Source organism: Xiphophorus hellerii, chromosome 9 (assembly GCF_003331165.1).
Source record: "Xiphophorus hellerii strain 12219 chromosome 9, Xiphophorus_hellerii-4.1, whole genome shotgun sequence".
Taxonomy (NCBI): domain Eukaryota; kingdom Metazoa; phylum Chordata; class Actinopteri; order Cyprinodontiformes; family Poeciliidae; genus Xiphophorus; species Xiphophorus hellerii.
Window position 1 is genome coordinate 709185 of NC_045680.1, and position 15413 is coordinate 724597.

The 15413-nt window shown below is 36.7% G+C and overlaps 1 protein-coding gene across 2 annotated transcripts; it reads right to left on the minus strand.

The window, feature by feature from the left end:
- Positions 1 to 907: 907 nt before the first annotated feature.
- On the minus strand, positions 908 to 15077 carry mccc1 (methylcrotonyl-CoA carboxylase subunit). Of its 2 annotated transcripts, XM_032571885.1 has the most exons (20): positions 14864 to 15077; positions 14664 to 14769; positions 14125 to 14168; positions 12986 to 13125; positions 12808 to 12903; positions 11767 to 11888; positions 11543 to 11690; positions 11345 to 11466; positions 11142 to 11253; positions 10491 to 10572; positions 10285 to 10412; positions 9555 to 9738; positions 8703 to 8812; positions 7449 to 7665; positions 7289 to 7375; positions 6662 to 6711; positions 4978 to 5115; positions 3830 to 3937; positions 2693 to 2764; positions 908 to 2247 (listed from the first exon to the last, which is right to left on the minus strand). In XM_032571885.1, the coding sequence occupies exons 2-20, from the start codon at positions 14717 to 14719 to the stop codon at positions 2110 to 2112; spliced, it is 2154 nt and encodes a 717-aa protein (XP_032427776.1). In that variant the 5' UTR covers positions 14720 to 14769; positions 14864 to 15077; the 3' UTR covers positions 908 to 2109. The 2 variants fall into 2 exon arrangements, with proteins under 2 accessions (XP_032427776.1, XP_032427775.1); XM_032571884.1 differs by having other exon boundaries at positions 14664 to 15077.
- Between the last annotated feature and the right edge of the window lie 336 nt (positions 15078 to 15413).

Genomic DNA, 15413 nt, shown 5'->3' on the forward strand with positions numbered 1-15413 from the left:
AATTTTGTCATTAAATATGTTATTTTGACAAAATTATTATTACATAAAATACTATTACACAAGAAAGGTCAAACAATTCATATTCTGGATTTGCAAAGTTAGTAGACAAGATTTATAGATTTAAAATACTGCAAAAAAAAAAAAAACGGTTCAAGGAAGCAACGTATCAGGAAGTTTCCAGGTTTTATTTTTACTGCTTAGTGTTGGTGAAATAAAAGCAACTAAAATTTGTGCAGAAAAGCAAAAGTTTAAGGGATTTAAATTATTTTCTGATGATTTGGGGCGAGTTGTAAGATTAAATAAATTATGACAAAATTAAACTGCAAGTCGGTTTTTATATTAGATTCTCAATTATATAAAGTGATAAAAATTTAAAATAAATAATCCTACAAAATTCTAAATTGAGGCAACGTTAAAAGCTGCGTATATAAAATTAAACTAACATGAGTATTGAAGTAATAATTACAGAAACAAAACCAAAACCTGCAGTGTTTGTGACACTGTCAGCAAATGGGTGCAAAGCAGTTCACAGAAACACCAAATAAATCTTAATTTGTATTTTAAAACATAAATAAATACAAAACGGAAGCACAGAAATTGAATTAAGGTAAGATTTTAACTCTGCAATGACATTTTCTGATAAAAGTTTCTTAATTTTAGTTTGTGATAACTCACCTCTGCTGTGTTTTTATCCCAAATAGCCTCGTTACTGAGCAGATTATTAGTTACTTTTACTTAATTACTGCTTTTTCTGTCTGTAAAAATCAGAAATAAGAACGTACCGCTATGAGATCCAATGTTTTAAACTATCAATTAAATGACCAGTGAAGAGTTCCCTCCTTGAAAAAACGAAATAAATACACACTTTTTAAAGAGCATTTGTTATAAAACATCACAGGTGGCTGGGTGTATTTAGAAAAGAAATCTTTTATTACAGTATTTGACAAAACTAACAGTTATAATCAGAACACAGAGAATAAGGCCTCACCGTTGGTAAGGAGAGAGAAATCCGTCAGACCGTCCTGCGTGTGATAATCATCCGCTGGCGGAGAGAAACAGAAACAAACATCTGTCTGCCGAAAGCAGCGACCCACTTATCGAGCAGCACGGGGTCAATCTGGGGTCAAAACGACTGATTTAAACCAAAAATAAAACATCCTCCCACAACATCACTCTGGAGTGTTTCTGGTGCGAACTCTAAACTTCTGACACCAGGATTAGAAAAAATGTTAGAGTTTGAGGTTTTTCTCATGATGGAGTGTTAGGGCCACGCTAAGAAATTATAAAAAAATTAAATTGCCAAAATAAAGTCACAAAACTAAGAGAATAAAGTTATTTAACAACTTGTATCAATTTGGTTTTATTCGCGGAATATGGCTTTATTCTCGTATTATTTCAACTATTTTAATATTACAACTTTATTATTGTTTTATTTTTACTTTATTCTCATATATTTGAAATATGCATAAAGTCTCATATTTTGAGACTTTAATCCCAGAATATGATTTTATTCTTGTATTATTCCAACTTTATTTTCTTAATTTTTTTTGTTCTTAGCATGGCACTGATACTCCATCATATTTTCCAGACAAAATGAAACCTTTATTTTTCTGGAAACTTTAAGTTCAGTAACAAAGAACCTTAAATACCTGCTAAGTCGTAGAGATTGGCTCACATTTCATCTGTAAAAATTATTATTTTTTATCTCCACAAAAGGTAACTTTGAGCAGAGTTGGAAAATTATTTAATCCACCAGTTTCTAATGAAACTTCTAATAGCCTTCCTGCTATTTTTCTTTCGTTTGCCACTTTTCATGTTTTGTGCTTCTTTTGCTGGAAAAACTGCACATTATTTTCACATCTTTCCCTCTTTTATGTATTGAGCAAAAGCACGAATGACACCAGACTGAAGAAAAGAGGCTTTGTAACACACTGACTGCATCCTGAAGGTCCTGCGCATGATTCACTTGAAAAATAAACTGGTTCAGATTTTGATGCATTCGTGTGAGTAAAAGGGAAACTCTGAAAAACTTTGCTGCTCTATGACAGGAGATTCTGACTCTCACTCAGCTTGCCTCCGGCTCTTCTTCCTGCCGGGGGGTTTCAACGTTTACTGGCTGCTCCCCTCTTCCTCTTTCTCCTCTTCTTCCTCCTCCAGTTCCACCAGAGCGGCGTGCCGACTGGCCTGAGATCCCTCCACGAAGAAAACCTTCTTAATCACACCTGACTTTGGCGCCCGGATTGTGTGCTGCAGAGAAAACACCAGCACCGTCACAAACACAAACGCTAAACCAGAGGTTCCCAAAGAACATTAATCTTTGACCTCTGACGCTTCTACAAAATATCTAAAGAAACATCAACTTTTAGAATGTTTTTAATCATTACTAAATAATTATTTAATTCATTTTGCATAAAAGCTGCATTACAAAGTCTGATATTATTTTTTATTTTAAATGTAAGTTAAAATTAATTATTTTAACTTATATTTTATTTTACAAAAAGCCTGAATAACAGAAAACTGAAATTAAAAAAGTTAGAATGAATTCCTTCATTTTGTTTTTGCATTTTTTCCCCATCTTCCCGCCAACTTTCTAAAGCCGCCACAGCGCCCCCTGGTGGCACCACTTAGAGAAGCATTGTGTTAACAGGCGTGTGTGTGCGTGGGGGTGTGTGTGTGTGTGCAGGTCGATCACCTCCATCTTCATGGCGATCATGACCATGAGCGGGTCTCCAGCAGTCACTTTATCTCCAGCCTTCACCAGCACCTGGACACAAACAGGAAGTAGGTCAACACGTCTGAGAGACTGAAATGTAATTCCAGACCTCTGCGGCCGCCTCGGTGCCCCAGGTAAACATTAATAAACTCAGAGATTCAAATAAATGAAAAATAATAAAGAGAAGGGCAAAAACTCTACTGAGTTGTAGTTCAAATAAGAGCAGCCAGAACTCAAAATCTGCTGTTTCACTGCTTTTACATTTTAAAAACAGACTTTTCTGATACCACAGCCTTAGAGGAGCCATATTAATTCTTCCTTCACCAGGTTAGGATGGGTCTACAGAACATGCTTATTAATTTTTTCCAGCAGCCATTGTAGAGCGGTTAGAAAGGTTGACCAAACCTGCAGGGTTCCGTTTGGGTTGCTAGGTAACGGGGCTGGACCTGGCTGGGGTTGCTAGGTATAAAATCTATAAAATCTACTATTGGGAATAGTAAATGTTAACTACATTGAAACGATCCAAAGTAATGGTGTTAAAACACAACGTACAAAGAAAGTTACAAAAAAATCTGTAAAATTTGCTCTTGCTAAGTTTTCTGACACACAAATATATTTTTTTTTTGTAATTTTAACTGAAATAAAACAAAGAGGTTTAGTCATATTTAACTTCAGGCAGTGAGAAAAAAAACTATCTACACTAAACTTCTACTGTTTTATTTCAACTAAATTTATCAGAGTTATTTTGATTTGCTAAATGCCAGAAAACAATGCAAGAAATCTTTTTTAGAATATTTTATTTATGTTTTCAGATTTTTCAAGCATCTAATAAAAAAACAGAATTGAGTTGTTTTTTTTTTTAGGTGGTTTCAGTGTGATTAATGTTTTCTAAACTTAGGCTTTTAACCCAACATTAGATTGAACTTTAATACCAAACTGTGCAGTTCACATATCAAGCTCTGTCAAGGACTTCATACAGAAATCAGAAACTTTCCTAATTAAAATTCAAGCATTTTTCAGGATTTCAAGCAGAAAATCAGCCAGATGTTCTGCCAGGGGTTCGACAGTCAGTACGTATGGAAAACAACAACTAGCGCCATGTTGCGTCACGCTGACCTTCTCTATGGTTCCCGTCATGGGGGCCACAGCGCCGCCCTGTGGGCCCGACCCGCTCACACCGGCCAGGTACTTTGGCACAGGCACAGAAACCTGAGCGCTTCCTTCCTGTAAGATTAGACGATCCAATCAGCTTCAGCCTTAATTACCGTCTCAGATTATTTCAGTACTTTATGTGTTTACACTTGAATTTCTACAAGTTCCAACAGAATTTCTTCTGATTTTGTAGGTTCTGATTTCAACAAACCAGGAGAACGAACCAATAAACAAAAGATTAAAATGTAACCAATAGCAACAAGCTTTTAAAACTAAAATCTGAATGAATGAAACAGTCAATTTCCATCTTATCTTGTGTTTTAGCTCTGAACAGCAAGCAGTGTTTGGAGTACGGTTGAAATGATTAATTGATCTTTCAAATATCGAAATATTAGTAATCGATTAATAATATTTCAATATTTAAAGTGTTTGGGCTTGTTTTACAATTTCTAACAGAATTTCTGATTTTGTTGGTCCTGATATCAAAAAATTTGGAATAAATCAGAATAATCGTGATTAATTGATTATTTAAATATTCTCAAACTAATTTAGCAATCGATTAATTATTAACTAGAGCGTACAGACTCATAAAACGGTCATTTGCTGAAAGACCAACACCCTCGGAGCAGTAATTAAATCAAAACTGTACAAAAAATATATACATTTTACATTTGCGATTAAAAAAAATCTCACTTCTGAAGTGGCAGCTTCAGCTTAATCTGGTTCCATTTATGTAAAGAAAACAATCTATCAAGCATCTTTTGATATGCAATTATTAATAGATTAATCCAAAAAAATAAACAGATCAGCTCTACACTGTACTGACGTTAAGTCAAGCAGAGAGGCTGAGTTTTTCAAATGTTGATGTTAGAAGTATTTTGTTTTTTGCTGCAGTTGAATTATTTGCTACAAATGATCAAGAAAAAAAAAGAATTAAATTATTTATTAGCATTTTTATGCATTTAAACATTGTATAAAATATGCTTAAGTTAAATGAAAATTCTGCAGAATGTGTCTTTTTTCATCCGATTAACTGATTAATCATCAGAATGATCAATAGATTAATTGATTACTAAGACAACAGTTATTTGCAGCCCTGGTTTGGATCGTACCGTGGAGAACAGGTGAACCGTGTCGTCCAGAATCACCAGTTTGGGTCGGGACTTCACTCCGCTCACTGAGCAGTGGAGGAACGAAGCTCCGCCCTCCAGCACCACGGCGCCGGTCACATGGTACAGCGCTTCTCCAACCTGAAGCAAGAACCCACAGGTTCACTCAACACACAGACCGAGTTCACATTAAATGTACATCTATAAGTCGTATTTTTTTAACGGTACGCACAATTAGAAGAAAAACACTTTTCTACAAATTTCCCACTCAGAATCCCAAACTTTTCCAAAACATAAATGTCCAGTTCTCTAAGTTTACGATGGCTGATTTAAAGGTTTTTACTTTAAAAATGTCTCTGGCTGACTATTTTGTTTAAATACGTATAAAAATAATATTACCCATCACATATATTAGAGCACAGTGTGGACGAAATCTGTGTGACAACAGGTCAGGCTGAGACTCTGGCAAATGGCAAAGAGCAAAGCTTTATTTGGTCTGCAGACGGAGAACAACACAGCAGCAGCTGCTCTGAGGTCTGACTTGCAGCTGCAAAGCCTCACAATATATAGAAGTCATGACACAATGTGGTCGTTCCAGTTTCAGTTGAACAATTTTCATGCAGGCCACGTATCCATAGGGTGGGTCAGCTGGATGATAAACATCTTCTTGTTCAAATATGTGAGTTTCCAAGAATCAGGTTTGCTAATGGAACAATTTTGCATAACAAAAACATTGTCAGAATAAATGTCTCAAAACTCTGAGCTGGTGACATTCTATAGAGAAACTTGTTGAGCCTCAGGACTTATTCCATCACACTATAATTACCTAAACTATCTGTAAACACATACTGGACCTTGCTGTGGTATGTATGGTGAGGCGTTGTCGCCATCAGCAATCGCTGCAGGGACCCCTCTGACTGGTTCTACAGAAACTCTGGCCTACATACTCTAACAGATTGAGCAATACTAATGTGGTTAAATGAGTAAAAGTATTAAATAAAACTGTTAAGAGAAACAATACAACAATTTTTACTTCACAACCGAACATAAAGGACAGACAAAGCTCTATTTCTAAGTTTATTTCTACCGTTTCCTTTTAAAAATCTATTTCAATGCTAAAATATTAAAACTGTTGACATTCATGTAAAGAGTTATTTCATTTAGTTATTTTTCTTCATTATCAGAGAACAGAATGAGCGTAGAAGTTATTACGTTACTAATTCGCTACTTGTTGAATAATCTCACCACTAAAAATAGGAATTAAGTCCTCATTTCATAATGTTTCTCCTAAAACAAGAAGCTTATAAAAAAGATACTTTGTTAAATGTCTTTAACTTACATGGCAATTAAAACAAGCCTGGATTTGTTAGTTAAATAACTTTTATTCACTAAACAAACAAGTCACTCTTAGACAAGCAGAGATGCTGATTTCCTGACATGATTATTCACATTTTTATTTGTAAAAGATCATAAACAACTTTATTTCCTTTAATCTTTTTTTTAGTTCAATGATAAAATGTAACAAACAGTGGAGGAATATAACAAATCTCAGACAAACCTCTCAGATTATGATAAAACACCACAAGTTTAATCTGTTTTAAGGCATCAACAGGGACGGCGAGCAATAAATAGGTTTTACACTGATTTCTAATCACAAATTATAAAAAGCAGAGACTTTGCAGCTTACCTGCATTCTGTAGCTTCCATCCGAGTTATATGTCACAACAACATCAACCTCTAGAAATAAACAAGAAAAGGAAACAACTTAAACTCTGGTCTGAACAGGAATCATGTTCAGCACAACGCAGCATTTTTAAGAATGTCTGAAGAATGGATGAACGTTCTAATGCTCGTTCAAAACTAAACAGAAAAAGACAAAATAAATACCAAAAGAATCCCACAGAACAGCTGGGAAACATGCAATCAGCTGATTTTAACATTCATTTTACTTTTTCTTAAGTATTTTGGTCTAATTCTGGTAGAAATATTATAGTGCACTTGAAATCAGACAAAACTAACCTACAAGTAACTTTTCAACAAGACATATGAGCTTATTTCAAGAAAATAATTCCTTAATGTTGGTGAAAAAGTACTAATTCACTTATAATTAGTATTTTTCATCAATATTAAAGAATTATTTACCTAAAAGAAACTCATATGTCTTGTTGAAAAGTTACTTGTAGGTTAGTTTTGTCTGATTTCAAGTGTACTAAGATAATTGTTAAAGAATCTTGACCAAAATACTTGGCAAAATTTTGTGAAAGATGCCGTAAAACAACCTCTGATAGTAGAAAACTGCATGTTTGTTACTCACTTTTGTCTCCCAGCTGCAGCCTCATATTTCTGTTAAACTGAATGTTGTTCCTCCAACCACTGCTGCAGCCAAATGGTGAGAAGGGATCTAAAATAAAAACATCAGAAAACATTATCTTCTCTGCCTGTTTTTGCAGAAACGCCCTCCGTATCCTGCTGACCTGTGGAGGCCTGGGTGAAGGCCTGGGTGTGTTTCTGCTCCTGCAGCAGCAGGCCCAGGGCGGCCTGGCAGAGCGTCTCCCCGGACGGCGCTGTGGGAGCGGGGAAGAGGTCAGCGTAGTGCTGAGGGATGAAGCTGGTGCTCACGCGTCCGGCCTCGAACTCGGGGTGGCCAGAGAGGCTCAGCAGGAAGTCTATGTTGGTGTTCAGACCTACAATCTGACAACACAACGAGCAACAGAGATGATAGACAACAACATCACTGTCACATTCTTTCGAAATATGATTTTTTACATTTTGAAAACCTGATTTTGTATGCGCACATTTGTTTAGCTTATAAAATTCTCCATGATGTTGTTTCTCCACCTTTAAGAAAATTAGTCTCTTTGAGATCAGATAACATAACTAGAGTCACAAGGGCGCCCTCTGGAGGCGAGTGCAGCAGTTTTATTAATAAAACTGTCCTATTTTATTGAAAGGAGTCATTTGAATAGTTTGCTAAATGACTTTGTAAGATGTTCTATACTGTAAAAACAAAATCTTACCAAGCATTTTTGTCTAGTGTTTCAGTGCAAATTTCTTAGTTCACTTGAAATAAGACAAAACTAACTTACAAATAACTTTTCAGCAAAATATCATTGTCTTAAGTCAATATTTATTTTAAAAATAATTAGTTGAACTGCAGGATTTTGTCACTTACAAAATGAAATTTTTCCCATTTTATATATCAGATAATCTGCCAGTGGAACTAGTACGTTTTAAAAATCTAATTTAAGCAATTATTCACCCAAAACAAGCTCCTGCTTGTAAGTTAGTTTTGTCTTCTTTTAAAAGTGTACTAACATGTATATGTCAGTACACATTAGAAACTCAACCAAGCAATAGTTGGTACAATTTCGTTTTTGCAGTGTAATTATAAAATTTTTGGACATTTGGCAAAAATGTGACTGTTAAATATGTAGATTTGTTCTGTTGAAGTCAAAAAAAACTGTTTTATGAATTATCTATTGGTTTGTAGATTAGTTTGTTCGGCTGTAATGAGATCTGAATAATTCATTATCAGACATGAATGTAATTAATTACTAAACTCATTTTCACCAATCCATGGTCTGTTAAATCATGGTTATATCAACCTGTCCAGGAACTGCAGGTGGAAATTAGCATTTTTTGCTATAACCTGTATCATGCATCTCATGTTGAAATGTTAATGAGATGTTGTATATTGTCGCTGTGTAAATAAGTAAACAGTATCTTACGTTATATTGTCGTAAACAATATCTCAGTTTCTTCAGGGCAGCAGGTCGGTCTTCTCCCCAAACGACAAGCTTGGCGATCATCGGGTCATAGTGAGCAGAAACCTCATCACCTGGAACCAAAGCAACAGGAGAGCTTCAGGTTTTCTGCACAAGTTCATAAAAAACAAGTCAGGCTCTTCACTGCCTACTGGGAAGCAAGTTATTGACTAATGAGTTCATCTAAACTTGATTAATTGCATTCCTCCTGAATTAATATTAAAACTTTGCGGCATTAATTCATGACAGCCCTCAAAATCAACTGTGGTTATCAGCGCCATGTTTATTTTTTTTCATGTTATAATTTTTCCTCTGCTTTTCTGTCATGATATAATCATATATAAATATATAACAGCTCTCTTGTTGTTGGAATGAGATGTTTACAATGTACTGCACAGCCGCTTTTTGAAACGCCAGAAAAGATGGAGTAATATGAGTAACTTTACTCTGACGTCTTAACGCCTTTACCTCGGATGTGACGTCAAACCCACCTTCGAGTTTCCACTTCCCAGGTAACTAAAACGCAACATTTGGTGAAACTTCAGGAACTTGTTTTGTGTTTATATTTCGAAACAGAACCGCATAAAGTGCATTTTGCATCCAACACCGGACTCTTTTAGGACCGTTTGTCCTTTTCATTTGATAACAGCGCCGCCATCTTTAATTTCTGTACCAACGGCTCCGCTTAAGGATGACCAACAGCGCCCTCTGCTGGATGGCGGCCAAACTACAACACTAACAGAAACTAAACAGAAATTATTGGAAATAATTGTAATCTAATAAACCACTAATCGATCATTAATCCTGTGTTAATACCTTCTCTGACGCCGGTTTCTATGCGGGTGTGCAGGTCTGCTGCAGGCGTGGACAGGTGCAGCAGGGGCCCCGCTCCAGGCAGGAAGTCGTTGTTTGGGTCCTCGGCGTAGATTCGGGCTTCAAAGGAGTGGCCGTTTAAAGTAATGTCCTCCTGGAGGAGAGGCAGCCGCTCCCCCGCTGCCACCTGGAGGAAATGTTTCAATAAAATCATATATTATCGTCTGATAAGACCTGAGTGAAGTTGCCGACCCTTCATCTTCAAATCAGACAAAATTGGAGTCAAACGTTCGTGCAGCAAACGTTTGACATTTATGCTTTCCTTTGAAGATATTAATGAAAGTTTGAAAGGTCAAACAGCCTCCATCATTACTCAAATCTAACAAAATTGGTGTCAATAAGTAAGTAAAAGCAGTAAAAAAAATGTTGTTTGCGCCGCTATCATTTTAAAGATATTAATAAAAAGGTTTCATCAAAGCAAAAGCAGCACAAACAAAAACTGTTTGCTACACAAACATAGCAGAGTTGGTTGACACAAGATTTGTTTAATTTTGTAAATATGAGTGGGGGGTAGAGGTTGACCTCTGGAAACTTTTTTAATATCTTTAAAAAGATAGCGGCACAAATGTAGCACAACCATTTGACATCAACTTTGTTAGATTTGAAGAAGGTGGTGGGACTTCCCTGCGGTTCTGATGGTAAACAGAGTCTGGGTTTGGTGGTTCTGTCTCACCCGGAGCTGCCACTCCACCAGGTCGGTTCCTGTGATCATCTCACTGACTGGATGCTCCACCTGCAGCCGGGTGTTCATCTCCATGAAGTAGAAGTCGTGCTGGGCGTCCATTATGAACTCCACCGTGCCTGCAAGACGATGAACAGCATCCGTTACTGTGATGTGTTCCACGCCAGCAAAGAGGTCAAAGGTCGCTGCAGCCTGACCTGCTCCCACGTAGTTCACAGCCTTGGCTGCTCTGACGGCGGCTTCTCCCAGTTTCCTCCGAACATCAGGACCGATTCCAGGCTGGGAGGAGATTCAGAAACAAAACAAAAGAAACATGAGGATCAGAATTGAAACACACTTAGACTCAATGTCTGGAGGGAGGGAGGGACAAAAGAGGGAAGGAGGGAAGGGAAAGTTAAAGGAAACGGAAGGATGGAAAGAAAATAGGAAAGAAGGACAGAAAGGGAAAGGAAGGAGAAAAGGAGAAAAGGGAAGGAATAAGAAAAAAATTTAAAGAAAGAAGGATGAAAAATTTAAAGTTAAGACGAATGGGAAGTAAAGCCTAGAAATATTTTTTTTCTTACAGATCTTTTGGGTTTTTAATAAAAACTTAAATTTCTGATTTTTTTCCAGATTGCATAAAAACAAAATGCAAAATGTGACTAAAATCTGTTAATGCATTTTTCTATCTAGACGCTTTCATCCAAATCTGATAAACAATGACCAAACATGACATGAACTTCTGAAAACACAATAAAGATCTACAAGTCACTTATTCCTGAAAAGTTGCTCCTACTTCCTGCTGAATGAATGAATGAATGAATGAATGAATGAATGAATGAATGAATGGATGCCCAGCGTTCCGTTACCCCTGGAGCCTCCTCGATTATCTTCTGATGTCTCCTTTGGACGCTGCAGTCCCTCTCAAACAGGTAGACAGCGTTTCCATGCATGTCCCCAAACACCTGAACCTCTACATGTCTGCAGGAAATAAATAAAGGAAAAGAAAAAAAAACAGGCATTGAAACACAATCCAACCTGAAGTTAATACCAAACAGTGAGCTTTTCCTACCTGGGATCTTCAACAAACTTCTCCACCAGCATCACGTCGTCGTTGAAGGACTTCCTGGCTTCCCGCCTCGCCGACTCCAGCTGTTCCAGGAAGTCGGCGTCGGACCGAGCGATTCGCATTCCCTAAAATATTGCAGGTTGTTTTATAGTGGCAATAGCTAAAATTACGAAGTTCCCTTTAGTTAACGGTTCCTCTTACTTTCCCTCCTCCTCCACGGACTGCCTTGATCATAACCGGAAACCCGATCCGGGAAGCCTCAGCTTGCAGTCTCTCATTTGATTGGTCCTCTCCATGGTAACCACCTATGATTGGCACCCCAGCGGCAGACATGATGTGTTTGGATGTGCTGTGAATGAAAATAAGTACATTTTTCTCAGGCTGTTTAAATATTTCCAAATAAAACCCCAGCGGAGGTGGGTCACCTCTTGATGCCCATGTCTCGGATGGCAGAGGATGGAGGTCCGATGAAGATGATTCCTTCCTGTTTACAGGCCTCAGCAAACTCTGTGTTTTCAGACAGAAAGCCGTAGCCTGGATGGACCGCCTGGAAACACAAACACAACCTATTTTGGCAAATGCAAACCAAATCTGCTTTTTGGGGGATTTTGCCCAAATGTGACTTATATCCAGAGTTTGGTAGTAATTTGTCACATTTACTTGAGTAATTTTTGGGTGAAAAATACCGTTGGGGTATATTTTACTACGGTCTACTTTACTTTTCCTTGAGTAATTTTATTATGAAGTATCGCCAATTTTATTTGAGTAAAATTTCTGTATTCCGATCTTTTCACAGCCCAAATAAATCCGATGTGTGTCACTTCCGTATGTGGTACTAAATCAGATGCATCCGATTGCTTTCAAAGAGTCTGCAGTCTAATCGATGATGTCGCATTTTATTCGGTTTTTACGTCATTGACGTGAGACAACCGTCATAATTCGGCACCAGAAGAAGCTAGAAGCCGTAAATCAGGACGAAAACAATGGCTAAAATTTCTAATTATGAAATTATGAAAGAAGAAATGATCTGATCTTAACTCCGGGACAGTGAAGGGCGTCCCATCACATCCCAGTCCCGCCACTCCGAACAAACTTCCCTACAGAATGTTTTGTCAATTCTCCACAAAAAGCCGTTGCTATTAATTCTGCTTTACTTTTATTAGCTTACTTCGTCTTGTTATGATTTTATAACAATACTGTCGGCTACCTTTGATGAACAAACTTTTTAAAAATCGATCCATAAACGGCGGAATTCATTATTACTTCCGTAAACAGAGCACTGACGTGTGACGTCAATGTTCTTCTGCGCATGCGGGTTGCTTTGGGGGCCTAAACCGTTAACACAGAAGTCTGATTTCGGGCGGAAAAACGAAATTGAGTATCAAGGCTTGCTGTGTGAACGATGTAACCTTAAGTTACAAAATATACATGAAGAATAAATATCTTAATTAAGAAGCGTTACTCACATGTGATCCGGATCTTTTGGCCACTTCCAGAACTTTCTCCATGGAGAGGTAACTTTGTTGGGAAGGAGGCGGCCCGATGTGGTACGCTTCATCCGCCTGCAATAAACAAAGTTAAGACCTGATGGAGAAAATAATTTTAAAAAACGAGAGTATTATGAGAATATATCTGATCTATCACCATGGCAACGTGCATGGAGTGTCTGTCTGCGTCGCTGTACACCGCCACAGAGCGGACGCCCATCTTTTTAGCCGTTCGCATTACACGGCACGCAATCTCTCCTCGGTTGGCGATCAGAACCTTTTCGATTCTTCCCACCTCTGCAGATGTTCAAGAAAAATAATCCCTATTTATCTGGAATCCTTATAAGCACACATTTATTTTGTTTATCATGAAGGTATTAGGTTTTTTCGTTATGAATGTATAGACCTCTCTGCATATTTTCAGGATTTAGTGATTCATAAGAATACACTGTAATGCCATAAAGTTTCATTAATGCCACAATGTCAAAATGAGAATAAAAAAATACTAAATTATTATTTGGGGACAAACTTGAAAAATTAAAAACATACAAAGTGAGAATCAGGACAGAAGTTTTACATTGCAGAAATATTCATACCCTTTAATTTTCTTAAAATTTGACAATACAAACATGAACTGCTTTGTATTTTTATTAGGATTTGATGTGACAGACTAACACAAAGTATAGTGCATAACTGTGAAGTAGAAGAAAAATTACACATGGTTTTATTTTTACAAATATCAACCAAAATAGTTTGTAACTCTCCATCTTAACTATGCCTCTCCTAAATCAACGTAAGCCTAGTGACCAGAGGATAGCTTCAAGACAGAAAGTCTTAGATACATTTGGAGCTTCAAAGGAGTTGTTTAAATCAAAACATAGGTATGGCCTAGTCAAAGTCCAAACCTAAATGTAATTAAGTACTATAACAGCACCATTTTGCAAAAACAAATGAGTCCCTAGATGTGCTGATAGAGACGTGCCTCAAAAAGATGGTTCTACGAAGTATTGACTCAGGGATACTGAATAAAAACATGTTTTACTTTCACCTCACAATTATGCACTTTGGTCAGTCACATTGAATCCTAACAAAATACACTGAAGTTGGTGGCTGTAACATGACAAGTGAAGTTAAACATTATGATTACACATGGAGGTCAGCCAAGGAGATTTCTGTTTTTAGAAATTAGAAGCCATATAACATAGACGCTATAAGCTAACCTGTAATCATATTCATAGTGATGATTATACATCACTTTTATGGTCCAGGAATTAAACCATGTGATTGTTCTCTCACCTCCTGAAACAAACCTCACTCCTCTTTTGGTCCATGACAACTTCCTGAGGAAAGAAAACAACATCCTGGGTTTAGTTTATTAATCTACATCGCTGTGAATATGAAGGATGATAAAAGATCACATCTATGTGGCCAAGATGTTAGATCTGATCTAACATCTGATGTTAGCTCAGATACTAGATCATTTAAGCAAGAAAACCTCCAGATGTCAGAAGTAAACAAACTGCAGCAGCTACTTTAGCATTCTGCTAACTTTATTTAACCTTGCTCAGTTCATCTCTCATCCACTGGTTTTCACAGTTTGAAATGTTTTAATTACATCTTAATTCATGATGGAAAAACAAACTCAATTAGAGGAGATAATAAGTTGTGACTGTTGAAAGGTAAATGATGGTTTTTAGAGCGCATCTGAATCCTTATCTCAGATAGAGGATAAACTGCGTGCAAACTCGAAAGCTAACACTGAAAAGCTAACAATTAAAACGGAGGAATGTTGAGAATTTCTAACCTAAGTTAACCAGGTAAGCTTTTGTACTCACTGTGAGAATATCCTCAGACCTTGCAGTGCTGGAAAACTCAGAATAACTGCAGCCATAGCTACCAGCTGCTGCTAAGGCTACCGCTGCTAGCTACCTGCTTGTTAGACTGAGAGAACAACAGAGGAGCAAAACGCAAAACTTTAATCTAAAAACAAATTATTTACAATCAAATCCAATAGTAATAACTGCAAACAACTCACTTAAAGAAAAAATGAAACGCTCTACAATTAAATCTTATTCAACATGTTCGATTTAGCTTTTTTAAATTATTTTATTCATTTCAGACCCTACTGAGCACCCGTAGAGTGTTCTAGCCAATCAGAAAACGCGCTGCGGAGGCGGGGAGGATACTGTAGTTACAAAGTGTCACCACAGGAGGGGGGTGTTTTTCTGTTCCTCTGATGGCAACGATAAGAAACTAACTCAAAACTTCCGTTTATCAATACCTATTTTTAAAAAATATTTAATAATATGGACAAAAATTAAATTCAAATTTGTATCGAAAATAAAATTACTTAACAAAGATGACCTAAATCATGTATATTTTTAAGAAGAATAGATAATGAGTAAAAAATTATAAATATTTGAAGAGTTTGTGGACAACATATGAACAATTAATTCCAAAATTTGATAGAAAAAAACCTTTAAAAAACTGAAAATTTCAGAGTTCTAAAAGTCAAAAAATTTGACTGAAAATCTTGATTGAAATATTTTGAAGGTTGTGATTATAAACCGATAGAAACTGCTAGA